Below are 23795 nucleotides of genomic sequence, written 5' to 3' on the forward strand. Positions count from 1 at the left end.
CTGTCCTAGCAGCCTCAATTCCAAAAAAACAAAACCTTAACATGTCTCCAAGCCCAAGGGGTCCAAAATAAAAAGTTAATTGACAGAATAACTAGCGTTGAGATCTGAAGTCTGTGCCAAAAACACTGTGCGCCATAATAAAGTGGGCCAAGATTACATGGAGTACAGATTAATATTGGTTCCTACAGCTTCAGCACCAGGGTTGTTTCAGCACTAAGGTCCTGTGCTGAGACTTCCCCACCACGGAAACAATCTGGTAGAGTTTCAGCATTAAGGTCCTGTGCTGAGACTTCCCCACCACGGAAACAATCTGGTAGAGTTTCAGCACTAAGGTCCTGTGCTGAGACTTCCCCACCACGGAAACAATCTGGTAGAGTTTCAGCACTAAGGTCCTGTGCTGAGACTTCCCCACCACGGAAACAATCTGGTAGAGTTTCAGCACTAAGGTCCTGTGCTGAGACTTCCCCACCACGGAAACAATCTGGTAGAGTTTCAGCACTAAGGTCCTGTGCTGAGACTTCCCCACCACGGAAACAATCTGGTAGAGTTTCAGCACTAAGGTCCTGTGCTGAGACTTCCCCACCACGGAAACAATCTGGTAGAGCTGACAGAAGGATAACATTTTGCAGTAGTTTTTGTTTCAATGGAAAAAAATAAACTACGACTTAAAGAGCACTATCCATCACTAATACAGCAAGTGGTACAATGCAGTATAAGTTGATAATCATTTAAACATTTTGAGTCATTTTTGTCATTTTCAGTCTCTCCTGTAATAACATTGGTGAAAAAGGGGCTGTATCGATGGAAGAATTACTGGCTCAGAAGAAGAATTTCAGATATATGAAGTAAGTTAGGTTTTTGCATGAATCTCTAGTCTATAGCGTCTCCCAAACTGAGCTTTCTGTGACCAATCTTGCCATCCACCAGGCTTTGTGTTATGTATGATTCTGTAGTGTGGGTGTTCTAGTCTTCACAATGAGATCTTTCTTTCTGTGCAGTGTGTCTGGTTGCTTCTTGGGGACTACCAATGAAGGAAGACAGTTTATTGCTGAACTATCCAAATGTCCAGAGCTACAGGAAATACAGTAAGAATGCTTATGTCAGATCATTGTATTGTCCTCACTGTACATGTCATTAGCAGGTGGGTCATTCATTTTATATAGTGCAGTCAGCTGGTGCCAGGATTATGACATTGATGGGATATTCCCTTATCCTTTATGTCTTCTGTACAGTACATTAGTATTTGTCTTGTCTGCAGAAGATCCAGTCTTGAACCCCATCAAACTCCATGAATAGGTTGAACTTGAATATAGCCTAAAAGCCACTTTTCCATGTATCAGGTCTTGTTTCTGAATGAAAACGTCCACAGTCGCTTACCAAAATTTAGTGTGCACCCATTTTACAAAAGCGGTGGTTGTTACGGCAGCGAAAAGGGGGTGAGTCCCCAGTAATGCCTGTGATGTTTGTGTGCCACCAATATTTCTGCCCATGTTCTATATGTGTCCCAGGCACTTTGGTATAATAATATCCTCCAAGTACAACCAATTTATCATAGATAATGAAGATATCAAATGTCTATCACAATTCCAATTCATCCAGTTTATATAGTCAAATAGTAATAAATCAGAAGCAACTGGACCAGCTGGTTACTCTTGACAACCCTTCCACACTCATCCCTGTAGTGTTTTTGTACAGTTGGCAGAAGGATTTTTCCATTTTGCAGTCTCTTATTGACAACCCACTTACCATAATGCTATGATTGTTGGAAATGGAATTTAAAGATGGAGTTGGCATTTCAGTGTTGCTGCTTAAATAGTGAGGGAGTATTATTAATAGGAAACCCCACTGCTGAAGAGATGATCAATTTTTCTAGGATCTCTTGTGACTGAGGAGAGTACATTTAAAAGCACATGATTTATCGTGTGATCAATTTTTACATCTCTGATTGGCTAGTCACAGCCGTGTGGTAAAACGGCATCTCACTTTAACTTCCTGGTCATGACCAGCCAGCCAATTAGAGTACAAAATGATCACCTGGTAAACTGGTCATGTGTTTTTCTATGAATACTTTTTGCTGAAAAGTTTTCTCAGGAAAGCAAAAATATGGGATTGATAGCATTCAGCCATGATTTCATACTCAAATAGCTATCAAGGCAGCTACTAGAAATGGAAGCAATAAATTGTACATTTCACAACTCCATATCAGTGTTTCCCCAGCTTCTTTCAGCAGGTCAACAGGAACTTCTGTACCATAAAAAGGTGATGTAATCATTATCATGTCATTCAATCATAATCACAATCATGGCCCCAAATGTACCAAAGTTGTTTCTTCTCACAACCTGACCCACTCAGGACACTTGTGGATAGGGGTTGAGAAACACTGCTCTTGGTTACAAAGCTGGATACTCCTGCATCCTCTTTGGTGTGATTTATTATACAGACCTTAATTGTAAGAAGATCAGCGCATAACATACACCTCCACCACACCGCTTGCAGATTCACTCATCAACTCCTCAGATCATATAAAATTATTTTATACGTTCTTGTTCTCCTCCCAGCCCGTCTGGTTTATTGTGGGCTTTGTTCCTTCTTACTCCGGTTTCCCGTACACATGCAAAAATAAATCACCTTTGCATAGCTTGATGCCGTCTTTAAAACTTTTATTGCACCTCTTATATTATAAATTTAAAACTCACATTAAATTCACGTATGTCTGTTACAGGCATACAAGGAAGCGCAGGTTTGGTACTACTGACAGCAGACTGCCTCCAGCAGCTTGCTCCACGCAGTGCTGCCGTATTGCTAATACCCGCCGTCTCCTCTCATCTGGCTCACTTGCGTACTCAGTAGCTCCACCCGACTGGTTTCGTCCACGTCACTTTCTCAAGGGGATTCTTGAGAACAATACCAAACCTACGCTTCCTTGTATGCCTGTAACAGACATGCGTGGATTTATTGCGCGTGCTATGCAAAGGTGATTTATTTTTTCATGTGTATGGGAAAACGGAGTGAGAAGAAAAAAAGCTCACCTTAGACCAGATGGGCTTGGAGGATAACAAAAATGCATATGATCATTTTATATGATCTGAGGAGCTGGTGAGTGAATCTGCAAGTGGTGTGGTGGAGGTGTATGTTATGCGCTGATCTTGAATTCAGTTTTGTATTATTGGATTGAAAGTTGGAGCAACAATCTAGATTGGCAGCAGGAGTGTTTGGTCTTTGTTTTATTTGTATTATTGCGCACAGAGCTGTTTGTTTTTACTATACAGACCTTACCTGCCAAGGTACACATTATATCGTAAATCATTTCTCTGTTCTGTGCAGGATGCAGTCTTTATCACTGGATGACATCTCTATGCTCACGTTATCACATGGATTATCCCATATGCCATCTTTGAAAATACTAATGTAAGTTTCTGTGCCGTAAACAGTTCCAGCATTATGTTTTTACATTTTCCACTGTTTGCTTGTTGTTTTGTGACATGTAAAAATGTGTCAGTGGCTGCAAGAGGTTTTAGTTCAGCAAATGGAAATTCGTCTTCATACCTAGCCAGGTAGAGGAGAGTTGGAGGTGTGTTCCCAGGGCTGCCCATCCCATTGAGCATGTCTGAGTCTCCACAGAGGCTGAAAAAACTGAGACTGAAAGCAGTGATGTAGCTACAGAGCCATGGTTCACCCAGAGTCCACCCAGCACTGTATGTATAAGAATTTCATGGCACAGACAACCCAAACCAGCTTTCCAAGGACTGCCACTGTGTGTGAGGGACGAAAGCAATAGTTTAAAGAGACACTGAAGTGAAAAAAATATGATTATAATGATCAAAGTCGTAGAGAGGTCTGCCTTCTGAAGCTTATTATCTCAAGTGTCTGGCACTGTAATGTTTTTTTTTTCTGCAGAGGGCAGTTCAAAAGTTCACTAGCCTGCTCTGTAAAATCATTTAGAATGCTGAGTAGTGTGCAAACTGCAAATATTAGAGAATGATGCAATGTTATAAAAACTATATAACTGAAAATAAAAATATGAGAATATTTTCTTTGCTACTAATCATCTAGTAATTATCCGTACTACACAACCAATTCATTATATCATAATTTTTTTCCGCTTCAGTGTCTCTTTAACTGCCACTATTCAAATCACATGTAGAGGTGATTATTACCACTATACCACCAATACAAAGTTAATAAAGTGATTGGAGGAAGACCCCCATGACCAGGGGCCCATGTGTGACTGCAACCTCTGCATCTCCTTATGCTTGTTTCATTACCCAGGTTTACCCATTTGCATACTACATTGCGGCGCTTTCTCCCATTTTATGTCACATGACAGTTCAGGTACCCTTTAAGTTCTTTTATAGCTGTTAATTTCAGTTCTTCTATGAGATGCTAACAGTTCCAGACTTATACTGCATGGAATTAGATGCATCCAATTCCACCCACACAATAAATTTCAATGGTGTGCTTTAATAGGGCTTGGATCACACTATCATCCCATTGACCTGTCCTTGTCACTTCAGGGAGCATAGCATTCCCATTATACAAGGCTGTTTTAACCGCTGACCCCCTCCCAGTATATTGGTTGCTGAAGTAATATGGCATATAGTTTGGCAGGGGGGTACCGTGGCTGCCTGGGCAGGTGGTATTATCTCTGAAGCTGGGGATCACACTGTAGGTCTCTACCGAAGGGGTTAGGGGTGAGGGGAGTACATTGTTAGGTTAGTTGGGGGTAGGAGAGATTAACTAAAAAATATTTATGAAATTAGACTTTACCAAACTGATGTCTTGTTTTTTCAAAGTCATTTTGATCCCTGGTCGCCACGGGTAACAACACATTGCACAATGTACTATGAAATTAAATATGACATTATATAAGACTCAGTTTTGGAACAGTAAAAATCCAGCATTTCATAGAAAATATATTGATGTATGTCTTTTTTTTCATCTGCAGGCTTGGAAATAACAAAATAACCCAAGTAGGTGTTGCCCATCTAACAGGCAGCTTGATGTGCTGTCCGGAAATGGAGGCCTTGGAGTAAGTTTGAATATATGACAGCATGTTGTTGTAAAACCATTAGAGGCTGTGAACTCCCCAGTCATCATTGTCTGTCACCTATATGTATGTGTCCCGGAAAGCATCATTCAGGCTAATGGCTCAATCCACGTCTCATCGACTCGTCTCCTTTCCATTTACTCTGCACATGAAATTCTTTCTGCTTCAAGTGCTTTGCAAGTGGTCAAATTGCCCGTTCCTCCTTGGCATTCACATCTCATCTTGTTGCAGCACAAACAGGAAGACACAGCCAATTTCACTTTTACATACCTCATTAATATCTCAGCACCCAAAACACTTCATTCCCCTCTAGTTCTCTTTTTATTGCAAACAGTGCTATAAAATGTTTTTGCACCTACACTTTTATTTTATTTTTTTTAATGTTTTTTTATTGACAAGCAATAATAAAAAAATAATACATAAAAGACAAAAAAAGTAAAAACATGATACAGGACAATTCTTGCTCAGAAGAGGGGTCACATTAACCTCCCTAGCGGTATGATTACTTCTGGATTTTAGGGTCTAAAAGTGAGGCAATTTTTTCACAAGCTTTAAAGCTTTAAAAGCAGGAAAAAAAATCATACTGATAGATCTGCGGCAGCCCTGCAACTCATCTCCCCTGGGTCCAGTGCTGCAATTCTCCCTCTGTCCACCGGGAGGCACTCTACCCCTATAATGAGATTGTTATCTGTTGTCGTGTGACAAACGGCAATATCACCACCCGGTGGCTACCCCGAGTCAGACTCGAGGTTGCTGCTTTGAGCTGCAGATTACTCTTCCCTTCTAGCATATACCACGCACTACCCATTCATTCTACCCTATGCCCAGCACTACCCATCCCTTCTACCCTATGCCCAGCACTACCCATTCCTTCTACCCTATGCCTAGCACTACCCATCCCTTCTACCCTATGCCCAGCACTACCCATTCCTTCTACCCTATGTATACAAACACACTGTGCGCTGATATTCACGTCCCTCCCCCTTCACTGGACTGGTTCGCCCCCTCTGCACAAAAACCTGATAGACAATCTCAGAGGCTGGCGCTCACAGTCTGCAGCACACCCCCACTTGTCTGCTGCTTAAGCCCCCCACTAACACAAATCACATATATCTATGTTGTTCTATAAAGAGGTTCATCATCTGGAAAAACACACTGTTTTAATTTCAAAATGTCCACATCTTCAAGAGGCAAATGATATACAGTTCATAAAGCTTGCTAGTTGTTCCTGGATATGTCAATATTATTCACACTTTGGATAGTGACAGCCACCACCACACCCCAGTGAGATGCACTCACCGTGTGCTGAGACCCACAATCAGGTCTATTGACACCGTGGGACCGTTCAAGAGGTCGTCCCCCACCACTCAGGCAATCTCCAACTCCCCTCCAGCAAGTCTTCTCCTCAGTAGAGTACCTCAATAAAAACGCCTCACATAGCGTAATACTGTTTCTTTATTAAAAAGTTTAAAAATTCATTGCACTTACAATTTCCTTGATAAGTATAGGGCACAGAGTTTTTCCACGGGCTCTCCCCCGTCTGTTGGCCAGCTGGCAAGCGCGTCCCCCGACAGCCTTAGGAGTCCTGACCGCCGCGCGCTCGGTCACCCTTGTCCTCCTCCGCCCGGGATCACGCCGCCTCCCACTTCTACCCTATGCCTAGCACTACCCATCCTTTCTACACTATGCCTAGCACTACCCCAGAGCCAGGACAAGGTCCCCCAGCACCCAAGGCACCAAAGTGCGCCCCTCCACCCCTCCCACCCCAGCCATCACACCCTGATTGCTATTAGACTACGAGCAGCCCCCCCCCCCCAACACCTTAAATTCTAGTTATGTGGATTGCAGTCACTGCCATGTATCCAATTAGCCCCTTTTCATATTTCTCTCTGCTTCAAACACAATAGGGGAATGATAGCTGAGTGAGTTGTGTGTCCCCTCCTACACTGTGCCCTGAGGCTGGAGCCTCTCTCGCCTCTGTCTCGGCCCGGCCCTGCTCTACCCATCCCTTCTACCCTATGCCCATCTCTTCCGGCTTATCTCCAATTGGCACCCAAATTACACACTGGACACCGCAATGAACTTTGCGGTCTATAACAGTGGTGAAAGTACCCGGCACCACGCTGCGCAGCCAAATCAAATGACCTGCCCTGTATGCAGTTTTGCAGATCCTATTAATTGTAGTTTTTTTGTACTTGCAGTTTAAGCGGCAATAACATAGGAGATGCTGGCGCAGAGTGCCTTGCTGCATTGTTACCCAGCCTGGAGCATGTAAAGAAAATGAGGTAACTTTGAAGTATGAAATTACTTTTTGTGGCATCGCTTCATAGCAATAGAGGTGATCAGTGAGATGCTAATAACTTTACCTTGCATGCAAATTGTATGCAGCTTGCAGTTGGGCTTCCGGGCAAACCTGACTCAGTTCTAAGCTACATACAGTTTGCATTAAATTTGCATGCAAGCTTTAATTATTAATATGCATGCAAGCTTTAATTATTGACATCTCATTGACCATCTCTAAAATTCCTTAACATGCAATCAGAGTGAAACTCAATAGTTAGGTATGACTAGAAATTGTTTTGATTATTCTGTGAAATGTACTCCCTCAAAATGCAGCCAATTCATGCCTTCATCACTTTAACCTCTTGACGACCAGCTAACGCCGATTGGCGTAAACTGGTCGTCTGCGGGTTACCATGGAAACGGCCGCTCGATCGAGCGGCCTTTCCATGTCAGTTCACGGAGGGTGTCTCCGTGAACAGCCGGAGAGCCGCCGATGGCGGCTCGCCGGCAAAATGTAAACAGGCGGGGAAGAAATCCCCGCTGTTTACATCATACGGCGCTGCTGCGCAGCAGCGCCGTAAGGCAGATCGGCGATCCCCGGCCTCTGATTGGCCGGGGATTGCCGGCATATGATAGGCTGAAGCCTATCCTTCAATGCGCAGGACGGAAATCCGTCCTGCGCAGCACACAGGGGAAGGGAGAGGTAGGGAGCTGGCGAGAGGGCTGAAAGCGCTGCGGAGGGGGGCTTTGAAGAGCCCCCCCCGCTAAGCAACTGCAGCCGGCGGCGATCAGACCCCCCCAGCAGGACATCCCCCTAGTGGGGAAAAAAGGGGGGTAGTCTGATCGCCCTGCTGCACTGCTGATCGGTGCTGCGGGCTGTAGAGCCCATGCAGCACCGATCAGTGTAACATCCCCTGGTCGGCAAGTGGTTAAGAAACATTGGGCTTGATTCAGTAAACGGTGCTAACCCAGTTAGCACGCCTAAAGACTTTGGGCGTGATAACTAGGGTGCTAACTGGGTTATCACCGTTTACTAAATTTACATCGCGCGCAAAGTCCCACACTGAAAACTTTGCGTGAGCACAGCACGGTGTGCTCGAAATGTCGCATCGCGGTGCGACGAAAACGGTGCGTTGATGCGCCTATAAGGTCGCATTGGGTGCGACTTTAACGTCACATGGTGCGACGTTAAGGTCGCACCCAATGCGACCTTATAGGCGCATCGGGTGAGCTGTTTTTGCTGTGCGCGCAAAGTTTTGCGCATGGGACTGTGCACGCGATGTGAATTTAGTAAAGGGTGCTAACCCAGTTAGCACCCTAGTTATCATGCCTAAAGTCTTTAGATGTGAATTTATTATGCCTAAACTAACTTTAGGCGTGATATAGGGCTTTTCACAGGCGTGCTAACACTTAGCACTGTTTACTGAATCGAGCCCATTGGGTCAGAGGAATGCCCTGCTGTCTTTATCCCTGAGTGTAATCTCTTGTCTGCACAGCTTTTCTTACTTCTTGCCACTGTGCCTGTGACACGGTGCTTCGTGGAAAGAACAAAGAGTACATTCTCACACAGAGGTTTTGTGAGCTCTGCCAAGATCACACATTTTTGTTTTTGGGGTACTTAAATAGAATGTAGGTCAGTTTATTTTCCATTTCAGATAGTCTCTATTTACCTTATGTAATGGGGGAGGGAAGATCAAAAGCTATGAAAGTGTTTGCATTTAACTGAATTTGGTTTACTATTACAGCCTTGCCCAGTGTAACATCAGCTCATTTGGTGGAATCGCCCTTGCCAGAGCACTTGGGCAGTGCCAAGAGATGGAAGAGATAAAGTAAGTTATTGTGTATAACTAAATGCTCAGTCACTCAGAGAGATGGGGCATGTGGGTTCAGTCAATACAGCTTTAAGTAATGAGAACCAATTAGGTGCAAAGCGTAGAAGCATATAACAATCACAACTTGAAGGGGAAGAAAACCAGGCATTTTCTGAATTAAATATAATTTTCCCTGGGAGGCTGTGGAAGCAGTATTGGATCATTCCAACGACTTCCACAACTCCAAGTCCCCCACGAGGAACTTATAGGACCCGCCGCAGCCAGCGACATCCTTCACATCAATGCAATGTATAATACATCAGGAATCTGCACCTGCACGGTATATAGCATGGAACAAATTAGGCGGTATTGATGTGAAGGGCGGTGCTGGCTGTGGCGGGTTCCTGTGGGGGATGCTATGCTGCTATACTGGGCAACCTAGCTTACAGTAATGCTCCCATGGGAAGTGTTAAGGTGGTTGGACTGATCCTGCATTTCTCAATGTGTAACACAGACACAGAGGGCTGGAAGTATATGAGCCTACATGATAGGGGGCAACTAATATTTGTTAAAGGACAACTGAAATGAGAGGTATGTGGAGGCTGCCATATTTATTTCCTTTAAAGCATTACCAGTTGCCTGGCTATCCTGCTGATTATCTGCTTCTTATATTTATAGCCATAGCCCCTAAACAAGCATGCATCATATCAGGTGTTTCTGACATTATTGTCAGATCTGACAAAATTAGCTGCATGTTTGTTTCTGGTGTCATTTAGACACTACTGTAGCCAAATATACCAGCAGGACAGTCAGGTAACTGGTATTGTTTAACAGGAAATAAATATGGCAGCCTCCATATCCCTCTCACTTCAGCTGTCCTTTAAGGTGTCTATACACTTATCAATTTTCCCATTCTATTTTAGGCAGAGCAGATCAATGAACTGGGAATCAATTCCTCAAAATGTCTGATCAATCGATTTTGACCCAAAATGGATTAAAAGTATCAGACAAGACAGAAGATCTCGGTCAATTGGGGTGGGGCAGGAATGGTGGTAGAGCAATGGCCCATAGCATTGCAGTGCATCACACAGTGCAACGCTGCAGTTTGAACATTTTTCAATAAATTCCTTGCTGGTATCTATTGCAAATCTATGTGCTGTGTGTGGTAGGAATTGATTACTTTCTGATTTGATTACTTTCAGAGAGGAATCAGTCATTTTGCCACAATGAGTGGTCATCTATTAGTGTATGGTCAGCTTTACACTCCCTTGTTGCAGGGAAGCATGATATTATGAGTGATTCCATCCAAAATTGCACATCAACACATAAAACAGATTACCGCTATGAAACTCGAAACACTAAAGGTAGCCATACACTGGTCGATTTGCCATCAGATTCGACCATCAGATAGATCCCTCTCTGATCGAATCTGATCAGAGAGGGATCGTATGGCTGCCTTTACTGCAAACAGATTGTGAATCGATTTCAGCCTGAAACCGATCCCAATCTGCTGAGCTGCCGCTGTCGCCCCCCGGGCCCCCGCATACATTACCTGAAGCCTGGTCCCGGGTCTTCTCCGCATCGGCTCCCGGCGGGCATCTTCTCCGCATCAGCTTCCGCATCCCGGCTTCCGGCATAACTTTCTGTCACTCCAGTGACAGCGGAAGTTCAAATAAAGCGCCCTCTATTTGTACTTCCGCTGTCACTGCAGTGACACAGGAAGTTATGCTGATGCCGGGATGCAGGGCCGGGCCGAGGCATAGGCTGGAGAGTCTCCAGCCTCAGGGCGCAGTGTAGGAGGGGGCGCACAATTCATTCAGCTGTCATTCCTAATTGTGTTTGAAGCAGAAAGAAATAAGAAAAGGGGATACATAGCAGTGACTGCAAGCCAGATAACTAGATATTAAGGTGTTGGGGAGGTTGTGGGCCCTGTGGCACCTCTTAGTCTAATAGCAATCAGTGTGTGACGGCTGGGGTGGGAGGGATGGAGGGGCGCACTTTGGTGTCTCAGCCTTGGGTGCTGGAGGACCTTGTCCCACCTCTGCCGGGATGCGGAAGCTGATTAGGAGAAGATCCTAGCCGGGAGCCGGGAGGTGATGCAGAGAAGATGCCGGGAGCCAGCTTCAGGTAATGTATACCTGCGTCGGTCGTACGCCACTAGCGATGCGCCCCTTACCCGCGGTGATCGACAGTAATTTTCAGCACGGCGTGATCGACGGGACCGATCTATTTCGGGCCGAAATAGATCGAAAATTAGCGTGTTGCGTGAACGATTTGACAGCAGATTCGATCCCAATGATCGAATCTGCTGTCGATCAGCGGGAAATCGGGCCAGTGTATGGCCAACTTAAGTACTGTAGTACTGATATTGTCACTGAAAAGTCGGATTACTCTTCACTAAAGCTAATTCATAAGATTGTTTTTGCAGGACAATTGATGAGATTGTCTTGTAATTACCTTTTTGCTGTACAAACAAAATAGAGAAAGGTATCTACTTGTCTACAGGAGCAGCTAGTCTGCATTGCTTACACAGCTGAGTATGGCTCAAGTCAACCTGATCATTTTAAAAAGGCAAGCTTACTTATCGATAGAAGTAGAAGTTTTTATTTTAACCCTTCTATTAGCTGCAAATCCCTTTATATCTTTTTTTTTTGCTATTAGTTTTCTGCTGTCTTTTTAAACCACAAATGATATTAGAGTTTCATGCCACTTTAAAGGGAACCTGAACTGAGAGAAATTATGGAGAATGTCTACAAAAATCACATTTTTAAAATACAATTTGCTTGGCTGTAGTGCTCATCTTTTGGCTTAAAGCAAATCTGAAGCAAAAATAACCATATGAGATAATTAATTGTATGTGTAGTATGGATAATGAATAGAACATTCGTAGCAAAGAAAAGAGTCTCATATTTTTATTTTCAGTTATATAGCCAGTGGCATAAGTATAATTCATGAGGAGAGCTGCTCATCGCAGGACCCAGGGAGGTGAGTAATGGATGCTGCCTGCACTGGGGACACTTACCTACACAGGGGACACCCATGCCTGACTATCTATACAAGGAATACCTATCCCTGGCTATCTAAACTGAGGACATCTAAACCCACCAAACTGCTCTGGTTCCCAAGGACTAGTATTGTATATTATGACTTCCTTCTCAGATATTGCACATGTGCGCATGTGCCTGCTTCACTACAGTCCTTAGCAGCGAGATCTGAGAGGCAGAAAAGGAGGTACAGTAATAGGATACAAAGGCAGGCCAGACAGGTGAAAAAGGCGTGTTTTTCCGGGCACAGCGTGGCTCTCTTTTTTTCCATACCCTGGGCGTCCCGGACGCCTGCAGCTTGCTCCACCCTTCACTTACACCTTCCCAGGGAGGTGCCCCCTCACCTTGTCATCATGACCGCGTTAAGTCACTTCTTTCCAGGCAGGAATCCTGGGAAGTGGACTACTCACTACCATACTTGTACAGCACCGCCCTTGCTACAATCGCCGCATAAGGTGGGAATGCAGCCGCGGACGTTTTTGAGCTCCCACCACCATATGCGCGGCAACCGCGGATTCGATTCTCCATTATGGCTCAGAAGTTTCAGCTCCCACCCTATAAGACGACTCCCGGCGTATAAGACGACCCCCCAATTTTGAGAAGATTTTCCTGGGTTAAAAAGTAGTCTTACATGCCAGAATATACAGTCTCCCTCTAACTCCTTTCATCTTTTGAGCATTTCCTTTGAAGGATTTTCGTCCTGGATTTCTAGCTAGCTTAGCTGGTCTGGATGAGGACAGGGACCTTGCTGCACCTGTTGGATTTTATCATTCATTTTTTCAGTGCCAGCTGTTTAGTAAAATGAAGACAGTTAAGAGGCTAATATAAGAAACCAGTGAGGGGTTCAGCCCCGTAGCATCCAGCCCTAGCGAGGTGGTAGTTGCAGGTGGGCTGATCTTATACTGTATATAGGCCATACACTGTGGTTATAAATATTTCTTCTGTTGTCACAGTGTATCAGGAAACAAGTTTGACTCCACAGCCGGCACTCACATAGCAGATGTTCTGCCCCAGATGGGCCATTTGAAAGTTCTTACGTAAGTATGCCCTGTTTACTGCCAATCTTGTTCGCTATAAACCCTTACACAACAGTTTGTCATTTTTTCCTGCAGTAAAGACTTATTTGTAAGTGTCAGTGACAGAACAATAGTGTAATCATGTGCCACATGGAAGATGAAATTAAGTGCCGAACAAATTATTATTTATTAGCTTTTATTTAAAAATCATCAGCATATTCTGCAGTAGTGTACAATGAGAATGCATTAGAGGAAGGCATTTATTGCTGAAGAAAAATACAGTGCATTGGTTAAAAAGTACTTTATTGAGCATAAAATGTCTTGAAATGGAGTCTTGATCAATAATATAATATACTTGCCTATCTGATTTTTCCCTTTGAGATAAACAGAGGAACACCAAGAGGCCCAATAGTGTAGTATGTATTGACAAAGGGGATAATGACAAAGAGTAATAGTTGTTATACTCACAAACATGGGTCACCAATAGGCAACCACTGTAAAGGCAGGTGGGGAGGTTATCCTGACCCCACTCAGGAATAAGAAGTCGCTCTCTGTAGATAGTAGAAAAGGGTCGCAACCCTCCACCCAGGGTGGATACAATATTATATACGAGAGAACAGAGGCGCCAAAAGGATAAAAAGGGTTTTAAAGGAACTTAAAAGCCAAAAATTTGGTAATTAGAGGAGGCAGTGGTGGGCTTACCTCCTCCAAGCACACACAACACGACTGTACATTAATTATAGATTAATTATAAATTTCCATAATTCTTTCCACATTTCCCTCCTGTTTATGATTAATCTGTGGGTTGTGGCTTGATTATATATGTGTGTATAAAAAGAATATTTACATTCACATTTCTGTGCTCATGCTTGCTTAAGCCTCGGGTATCTGCAAATGTGTCTCCACTACAGGGGTTGGAGGTTCAAGCAATCACAGCCTTCTATTCCCCTTTGCTGCAAATGGGTATGCACTACAGCAAGTCAGGGCATAGAAGTGAAATGATCAAAAAGCAAAAATCAGACTCTGGCCGTGAGCTGGAGTAATTGCCTCACACGTTGGCCTGGCCATCTCCCTTCAGCATGTCATCATCATATTGCGTTAAGGTTACATACATATCTAGCATAAGAGCATAGGGGCAAAAGAATGAGCATTCTCACTCAGGGACTGTCTGGCATTTGCTTCGGGCACTGGTCTCCTTTTAGGCTTTCACCAGTGTCGTCATACAATCCAGTTTCCCTTTCAGTTTACACACCCACATATCCCAGTATATAACCTTTGTAACATCAATGTACACGTATAGGTCTCAATTGGTCATGAGGAAGATTTCGGGCATGGGCATGTTCTCCCCACCATGCAACAGACAAATTTAGTTTTTTTTTTGCTTCAAACCCCCTCCTCAGTCAATCAGTTAGTAGATTTATTATTTAAAAAAAAAACAAAAAACAAGTCATTCCTAGGGTCTGTGATGTTGTTGTCAGTATCTGTCGTTGTCATTCCAGGGCTCTTCTTCTTTCTTTAAAATACTATAGTTTTGACCCAACCTGGTTCAAGAAAAGTAATTCCTCCATGTAGCCTTTCACGTATCTGTTCCTACCCTTTTTATCTCCTCTTTCACCATGGTTCAAGATAAAGAACTACACCTGTGCCTTAGGAAGAATCCTCTAATATCTTCCCACAGCCTTTGAGATCGTGGTCGCACTGAGGCTCAAGCAAATGTTGCCGTCGCCTCAGGATCTCAAATTTCCGCCCCTCTTTTCCCCGTGGTGCTAACTATCAAGAACAGATTGGATCTGGCTACTATTTTAGAAGAAAATCTAAACACTTTTCATGACCAAGGTGCAAACAACATTTCTTTTATTTCAAAAAAACCACCGAAGCTTCATGTGAGTGTTTGTAGCAAGCTGTGGCTCTGGATCTTCAATTAATCTAGACCGGAAGGCCCATGTGCGCCCTCTTACAATGGCTCAGATGTACCCATGTTGCTCTTTCTGCTATTCTGACAGCTGTTGGTGTGCTAATCAAGACTTGGTAGGGACCCTCCCACCTTGGAGAGGACCAGCACTTCCTTTTAACCACCTTTATCCACACCCAATCTCCGGGATTCAGTTCCTGTCCCTCCTCCACCTCCCCTTTTGGTATTGGACCTGGATGCCTGGCCCTCTGTCTTTGTCTGCAGGTGTACTTCAGGAAGTCAGCAAGCTCACAGTCTTCTAGGGGTTGTTCTTGTGTGTCAAAGTCAGGAAGTCTGTACTGTCTGCCAAACAATATCTCATAAGGTGACAGTCTCTTTTTTCCTGGTGTTATTCTGATGCTCAGTAGTACTGCTGGCAAACACCAGACCCAACCTCTCCCTGTTTCCTTGATGGCTTTACTGAGTTTATTCTTAATCGTTCTATTAACTCTTTCCACACTTCCTGCTGACTGAGGATGGTATGCACAATGGTTTCTGACATCTATACACAATGAGGTAGTCAGGTGGGATATAACCTCATTTACAAAGTGGCTGCCATTGTCGCTAATCATTTTCTCTGGGATCCCCCATCTCGGTATTACATCTCTAGTGAGGGCCTTGGCAACTGTTAATGCATCTGCTTTGTTGGTGGGGAACACCTCCACCCACCCAGAGAATATGTCCAGTATGACCAGGGCATATTTTTTCCCTTCAGAAGGTGTCAGCTCAATGTAGTCTAGTGCAATGGTGTGAAAAGGGTATGTACCTGATGGGGTGTGTCCTTTCACTGGCTTTAAGCCTTTGGCCGTGTTGTTCTGGGCACAAATCGTGCACTGGGCACAAAAACTTTTAAGGAAGGATTGTATACCTGGAGCATAGTATCTTTGTTCAAGGGTAGCCACCATCCCTCCTGTTGACACATGTGAAACCCCGTGTGTCACAATTGCAAGCAGTCTGAACAAAATCCTTGGTATACAAGGTTTATCATCAACCATCCACAAGCCTGTGGAAGTGGCACCTGCTTTTAGCCACTTATCCATCTCCTGTTGGGGAACTTGTTTTTGGAAACTCAACAGGTCAGTGGAATGTAAAGACTCAGGTTCTTTGGAATGCAAGTCAGCAGGGGGCGTAACTGCGGCTAATTTAGCTGCTTTGTCTGCCAGGTTATTGCCACGGGTGACAGGGGAGTCATCATTTCTATGGGCAGCACATTTGCAAATAGCCAACTTTGAGGGTGCCTGGATAGCTTCTATTAGTTGGAGAAGCAACTCTTTGTGACGGACAGGCTTCCCTGCTGCTGTAACCATACCCCGCTGGTGCCACTGAGCTGCAAATGTATGCACGGTTGAAAAAGCATACTGACTGTCAGTGTAGACAGTGAGGGATTGATCTTTGTGCAGCAAACAGGCTCTAGTAAGAGCATAAAGTTCCGCAGCTTGAGCTGAAAACGTGGAAGGGAGCTTACCGGCATCCACGGTTGATTCCAGCGTCACTACTGCATAACCCACTAAGTTTTCTCCATTCTCTCCTCTGCTTGCAGAGCCGTCCACAAAGACTACTTTGCTCCCCTGTAGGGGCTCACTCTGGAGGTCCGGACGGGGAAGAAAACTACGATGGGAATTCTCAATACAGTCATGTGGAGACTGGTTGTCAGATGGCAAGGGTAGTAAAGTGGCGGGGTTCAGGGTGGTACAGCGTTGGACAGTGATGTGGGGTTGTCCAAGCAAAGTGGCTGTGCAATACAGGTGACGAGCAGGTGTTAGCAGGACCATCTTTTCCTGCAGGAGCAGGGCATGAACAGCATGTGGCACTTTCACTGTTAGTTTGTGATACAAGACAATACCTGCTGTGCTGTCCACAGCTTTGGCTGCTGCTATGACAGCTTGGACACAATGTGGCAGTGCTTTGGTGACTGAGTCTAGTGGTGCTGAGTAGTAGGCAAGAGGTCTCATTTTGTCACCCCACTCCTGGCAGAGAACTGCTGTCATGCATCCTTCTCTGCAATCTGTCATGAGATGGAATGGCTTGCTGTAGTCGGGATAGGCTAAGACTAAGGGGTCCTTAAAGAGAACCAGAGATGAAGCACCCTCATGTATTTTATTACATTTATCAGTGGGAACATGACAGTAAACACCTACCCTGCTTTTAGTTTCATTGTTATCTGCTTAATTAGTCTATTAGCAACTGTGATAAGAATCCACCGACTATTCAGTCGAGGTTTGACCTGGAATCATTATAGCTGAGTCACTCTTCTGTGTAGTCTTTTCAAGCCCAAGCCTTCCCCTCTCCTGGCTTAGATTTCCTGCTTTGCATACTGAGAGCTGTGATGATATGGGAGAGGCTGCTTCTCCTGAGAGAGAAGCTCTGTGGCTGTAATATGATCCCTGTGTGCTCTGTGTGCACTAGATACTGATAATAATGGCAGTTTCATTTCTATGAGAGAGACTTCCTACAGGCAGCTGTACATCATACCAAAATGAAAGCACATAGATGAAAGGCTGTATTTAGCCTAGATAGCAGCATAGTCTCATATAGCCTAGACAGCACATCCAGAACAACTGATAACCCAGAAGGAGAAGGGATATGAGCCGGCGGCCATATTTGATTTTTCCTGGAGCAATAATGGATAAAAAACACTAAAAAAGGCACACCAGAGCGGCAAAATTATCAGGTAGAGCATTTATTCTTTACAAGCTATCAACCGATATGTTTATTTTGTGTGAAACGTTCATCTCTGGTTCCCTTTAAGTCTGTCTTTACATTTTTGGAAGCATTCCATCAGCTTGTCATTCCACTGTATCTTGTCTAGCATACCCATTGGTTGTGAATGTATAGCATCATACAATGGACGTGTAATGATGGAACAGTCAACTATCCAGGCTCTGCAGTAGTTCAGGGTACCCAAAAAGGTCATCATGTCTTTCTTAATGACAGGTGGGGGTATGGCAGTGATTGCAGTAATTCTGTCATGGTCTAGGGACTTGCCCCCTGGAGTCAGAATGTGACCAAGGTATTTAACCTCCTGTTGGCAGAACTGTAGTTTGGCTTTTGAGGCCTTGTGACCTTCTTGTGCTAGGAACTTAAGTAGGTCAAGGGACACCTTTAGACACAGGTGCTTGTCAGGGGCTGCTATCAAAAGGTCATCTACATAGGTCAGGAGAACACACCCAGGTGGGACAGGGAAGAGTTCCAGAGAGCGTGCAATTTCAGTTGAATAAATTGCTGGACTCTCACAGAAACCTTGCGGCAACCTTGTGTACGTGTACCTTTTGTTCCTGAAGGTAAAAGCAAACCAAAATTGACTATCCTTGTGCAATTTGACAGAAAAAAACGCATTAGCAAGATCTACAATTGTAAAAAACTGCACATCTGGTGGTATTGAGTTAAGCAGGGTGCTGGGGTCTGGGACCACCGGCGCTCTGGGGATGATGGCAGCATTTACAGCTTGCAGGTCCTGGACCATGCGGTACGTCCCATCATTCTTGCGTACCGGGAACAAAGGAGTGTTACATGGAGAGTATTTTTCTTCCCTGATTACCCCCTGCTCAAATAGTCCCTGTATGGTAGGGGCGATGCCCGCCTCTGCCTCCGGTTTCAAAGGATACTGTCTCTGGTAAGGTCTGTAGTTACCTTTCGGCGTAATGACCACTGGGTCTGCTGTTCTGATCATGCCTACATCAGTTTTAGACTTGGCCCACAGCTGAGACGGGATATCGGTTAAGACATCCTGCTCGGTTAATAATCGTCAGGCAGAATTGGGAGGGGCCTCCTGGTATCTGGTCAGTTCACCAGTAAAAACATGATCAACATCCATCCACCTTACACCTTCTTTCTCCAGTTCTTCCTTCTTCATACCTTCCCACTTAGTCACAAGCTCACCACACCGCTTCCATGCACTCCACTGAGGTTTTTTCAAAGACACATGTGGTACCACCTCATTCAACCTGTACATCTCATCTCCCATATAGTTAAAAGGGGAGTTATTGGTGTATCCTGGTACTGCACACGCACACACAACATTCCCTTTGCTGTCTGCATACACACGTGTCATTTTCACTTTCACCCTCCTTCCCAGGGAATACTCTTCCTCATATTCAAAGTCTGGAACACATGTGTTGAGGAAGTGGGTAGTTACATGGGGCTTGGTAGTACAGTCCCCCTCTCCAGGGAACTTTTCCAGTTGCATTTTAACCCATTGGTGTGCGGACTGATCCAACACTAATCCATACCAAATGTAACCCTCTTTGGCTATGGAGCCCCCCCTTATCACTCTAAGGGAATCCTCCCCAGGAGCTATGGTGATGCCTAGTTCACCTATCAGGTCCCTGCCACACAAGTTAATCGGTACTAATCAATTCTATGCATAAGCGGTGTCATAGATTACTTGAGACTTGTCACTCCTTCTGATATGGAGATGAGGCCAACCTTGACTGTGAACATATACTAAACAATTTTAAAATGATCGCACAGCCTCATAAAGTATACCAAGTTGCGTTTATTATATCAAATCGTTAAAAGACACCAATCCTCAGACAAATTAGCCATAGGTCAGTATATTCCCCAAATAATCCCCATAAAAACAGTTACTGCAGGTAACATATATGACGCTGACTGCGTCCCAAATGATAACAATTCAATATCTTAAGCATAGAAACAAAACTGTGTCTGGCCATAAACATCAATTTTGCTGCACTTATCCACGTCCGCGCATTCATTCACCACACATGCATGTGCCTAGATATTGGGTATGGGGGGCCCCCTTAAATTAACTTGGATTTCTCCAAATGGTTCAGTTCGTCAGGATATCACCACCACTTGAATAGCCGCCACTTGGTTGAAGCAAAGAGGGGTAGATCTCACCCATATCAATTGAAGGTATATCGTCCAGGAAGCTTCCGCTGATCCGTGTGGCAGAGTCCTATGGATTGGCCTGGGAGCATAATGCTGTTGGCTCCACCATGCCGCAACTCTCTTACACGGAAGACGCCAGCCCGAAATTCCGTGACCCACGTGTGTGGATGATGCTGCAGTACACGCAGCCGCATCAGCTCCGCCCACCGACGCGTTTCACGTCCCAATTGGACGTTTCAATCCTGACGAACTGAACCATTTGGAGAAATCCAAGTTAATTTAAGGGGGCCCCCCATACCCAATATCTAGGCACATGCATGTGTGGTGAATGAATGCGCGGACGTGGATAAGTGCAGCAAAATTGATGTTTATGGCCAGACACAGTTTTGTTTCTATGCTTAAGATATTGAATTGTTATCATTTGGGACGCAGTCAGCGTCATATATGTTATCCGCAGTAACTGTTTTTATGGGGATTATTTGGGGAATATACTGACCTATGGCTAATTTGTCTGAGGATTGGTGTCTTTTAACGATTTGATATAATAAACGCAACTTGGTATACTTTATGAGGCTGTGCGACCATTTTAAAATTGTTTAACACAAGTTAATCGGACAGGCTTTTGAGACAATGAACTGACATTCTACCCTTTTTCTTGTATAAGGATCTTCCACCACTATAGGGTCACTGACTGGCTCCCAGGATGCCCCACCTCCAGCATTCCTAGCAAGGACTGATCCTTGCTGTTTCCACTTCACACCACTTTCAGCCATCAGCACAGATCTGCAGGCTCCTGTATCCACCAAAAATCTAACTTTCACACTCGCCACAAGTAGGGTAACCTCAGGTTTATAGCGATCTGCATAGTTGATCTCTACAACCTCGGTACCTTCACCCACGCTTAGTCATTGTGGACCTCGGTGTCTCTCGGGACACTGACGGACCAGATGACCCTTCCTACCACATTCAAAGCATTCTCTGCATTCTTTGCGACCTTCGTAATCCTTATATCTGCGCTTTTGCGGGCGTGCGATGCGCCCACTGTCATTCACATAACAACCATTCTCATCATCACTACAATCAAAAACATATGCGGCAGCTTTCTTCCCTTTCTTTACCTTCTCTTTAATAACACGCTCAGCATGCCGGGCATATTCTAGGAAATCAGTCAGTCTGCAAGTTCTATGGTTAACCATATGCTTTGTCACAAACTTGCCCACATCTTCTTTCAAAGCTCTGTGTACCGCAATCTTAAGTTGTTGTTCATATGGGGAATCTGCTGTTCCATCAGCAGGGGGAGCTATGCCACTATGTCTGTTGAAAACCTCCACCACCCTGGCTACTAACTCATCCACTCCCTCCCCATCTTTTTGGGTGATGATGGAAATCTGGCTCCAATCTGGTGACGTCTTATACTTCTCCCTAGCCCTGTCAAGTACAGCATCATACCTTTGAATCAGGTCAGCACTGTCCCAGACCAGGGGTTTAGGGGGAACAGGTGGATTTTTTGTTGGATCCCCTGCATCAAAGGGGTTCCAGGTACCAGCTACCATGTGCCAGTCTGTTTGGAACTTCCCTCTAAGGACCCTCTCACATTCCAACCCGTCTAGGCCATAGCTGATACGGAGGTTTTTCATATCCCTTATACATGTAACTATGCCCTCACGATGTGAGGGTATGCCCTGTAGAGCCTCCTTCACATCATTTTCTGTCCATGGCCTATAAACCCTCACAGCCTCACCTCCCGCAGGATTTGGCATCTGAATCATAGGCATAGTGGTTGCCTCATAGGCAGGGGCTGTAGCCCGCAGGTGCACATATGGTGGGGGTAGTGGTGGATATACTTGTGAAACGTGCACCCCTGCCTCCCCCTCTATCTTCTTTTTGCTGGCCCTCGTCAGCACCCCTTTTCTATCTGTCTCTACCTCCAAACCTCCCGTGGCCCCCCTCTTCCTCTTGCTTAGTTCCACCTCCTTGTGGGGCCCCATCCGCGTCATGTGGGAGGGCCTCAGCCTGGTCTAGGACTGGTACAGCTTGGCCCTGGACTGGGGGAGGGATCTGAGGGTCTTGGCGTGGAGTGCATGTTACCACTTCCAGGTCTTTGTTCTTTTTTCCTAACCAATATGTATTCACCTGTTTCTGCCTCTTATGCGCCTCTTCCAGCCATATTTTAGCTTCTGCTAAACCAAACCGACCTTCTAGCTTCCTGTCACCTTGCGCTTCACATTTAATTTGAGAAACGAGTTTTTTGCACCCCTCAGGATGAAGGTGTCCCGAAAAACCAAATTTACTTCTCCACAGGCTACAATATTTTACCCAGCTTTTGTTCCTTCTGCGCATGACATATTCATCATCAGTTGCTTTAATTTTGCCTGTACCTTGACCCATTCTTTACCTCCCCGTCCACACACCTCTTATTGGAAGGATTGTTGGTCACCTGGATCCCATATCCGCCCTCTTTCATAGGCACGGGGTACCTGACACAACTTCCGTGCGTTGAACTTCTAAGGAGAGGCACCTCCGACTAAAGTACTGACACAATCGGTGGCAGTAAATCCACTCCGATATTACTGCCTGTTACGCGGCTGTATTCTGTCACAAGGACTTACAATTCCGCAGAGGCACACGGTAGCTTAGGAAACTGACCACAGATTGTGTCATGCAAAACAATATAACAACACATCAATACTTAGATTCTAAGCGCAGCCCTGTGTGCGAGAAGTTACAGAAATAAAAGGTAGTACTTACAATTAAGAAGCTTTCAGGACACCCGAGAAATTTGTTTTAGAATCCTAAGCAGGCGATTTCACCGACCTTGGCTGAAGAAGTCTCACGGTTCGAAATAAACCGTATGTCACAAGGACATGAGACCTAGTTGCGTTTGGCCACCTTTTGGAAGGGAACGTAGCCTCGGTGGGCTTTCACCGGCTTGCTATCAGATTCGCCAGTCGCAAACACACTCCTAGGCCTTAATTCTTTGTGACGATAGGTTCCCGGTTCGACTTGGACCAGATGTTAAAGGAAAATTAACTTACACATGAGACATTCTCCAATAAGTGCCAAAAACGTAGAAATCTTTATTTACTTGTACAAGGACTTTTCTCAGCCAGCAAATAGAGTCTGCATCTACACAGGCCCTGCACAGCAGTAGAAAAGTAGATTTCTCCTGGGTGCAGGGAACTTTTAAAGCCTAATTAATATGATAAAATATTCCTCCTTTTGGGCAGTCCTTTCTGGTAAAAGTCCAACCAGCATATACAGTTCTCCTTTTGGGTGGGGTCGCTTGACTTCTCTCTGTCCTGAAAGTCAGCCTTTCAAGGAGGTCCCCTGAAGCAATATCCTCAGTTTCGTTTTCCTTCAAAGTCACCCCCACCTTCAGAAACTGGCTTAGACTGCTTCTTCTGTACCTAGTACACCATGACACTGAGGGGGAGGGGAGGTGTTCTGGAATTTCACTGAAAGAGGACATAGGAAAACTTGTGCACAGTAAATGGTTCAAAAACATATATAACATATATTCAGTGATATTGTGATAACTCTTAGGGTAATAATAATCCTATTACTTAAAGTGTCACTCTAACACACTGGTCTGATTCTGTGCATGTGGTCTTTATAGCCACGTGAGGATATAAAGGATATATATATATAAAAAGATTAACAGATTAATTATAAATTTCCATAATTCTTTCCACAGATGACATACAGAGAGTTCACACAGTTCACAGGTAAACCTTGGGTGTTCTCCTCTAAGGCTGGTTTCACACCGTCAGGGATGCATAACGGTGCATTCAC

General features: G+C 44.6%; 1 protein-coding gene across 3 annotated transcripts in view; it reads left to right on the forward strand.

Moving 5' to 3' along the window:
- Positions 1–23795, forward strand: part of NLRC5 (NLR family CARD domain containing 5) — a 336749-nt gene that overhangs the window by 284621 nt on the left and 28333 nt on the right. For all 3 annotated transcript variants that reach the window (XM_068259606.1, XM_068259607.1, XM_068259605.1), the window contains 7 exons: positions 762–845; positions 999–1085; positions 3325–3408; positions 4946–5029; positions 7249–7332; positions 9076–9159; positions 13139–13222. In XM_068259606.1, coding sequence (XP_068115707.1) covers positions 762–845; positions 999–1085; positions 3325–3408; positions 4946–5029; positions 7249–7332; positions 9076–9159; positions 13139–13222 — 591 coding nt within the window. The remainder of the gene's footprint in view (positions 1–761; positions 846–998; positions 1086–3324; positions 3409–4945; positions 5030–7248; positions 7333–9075; positions 9160–13138; positions 13223–23795) is intronic.

Source organism: Hyperolius riggenbachi, chromosome 11 (genome assembly GCF_040937935.1).
Source record: "Hyperolius riggenbachi isolate aHypRig1 chromosome 11, aHypRig1.pri, whole genome shotgun sequence".
In the NCBI taxonomy this organism is placed as follows: domain Eukaryota; kingdom Metazoa; phylum Chordata; class Amphibia; order Anura; family Hyperoliidae; genus Hyperolius; species Hyperolius riggenbachi.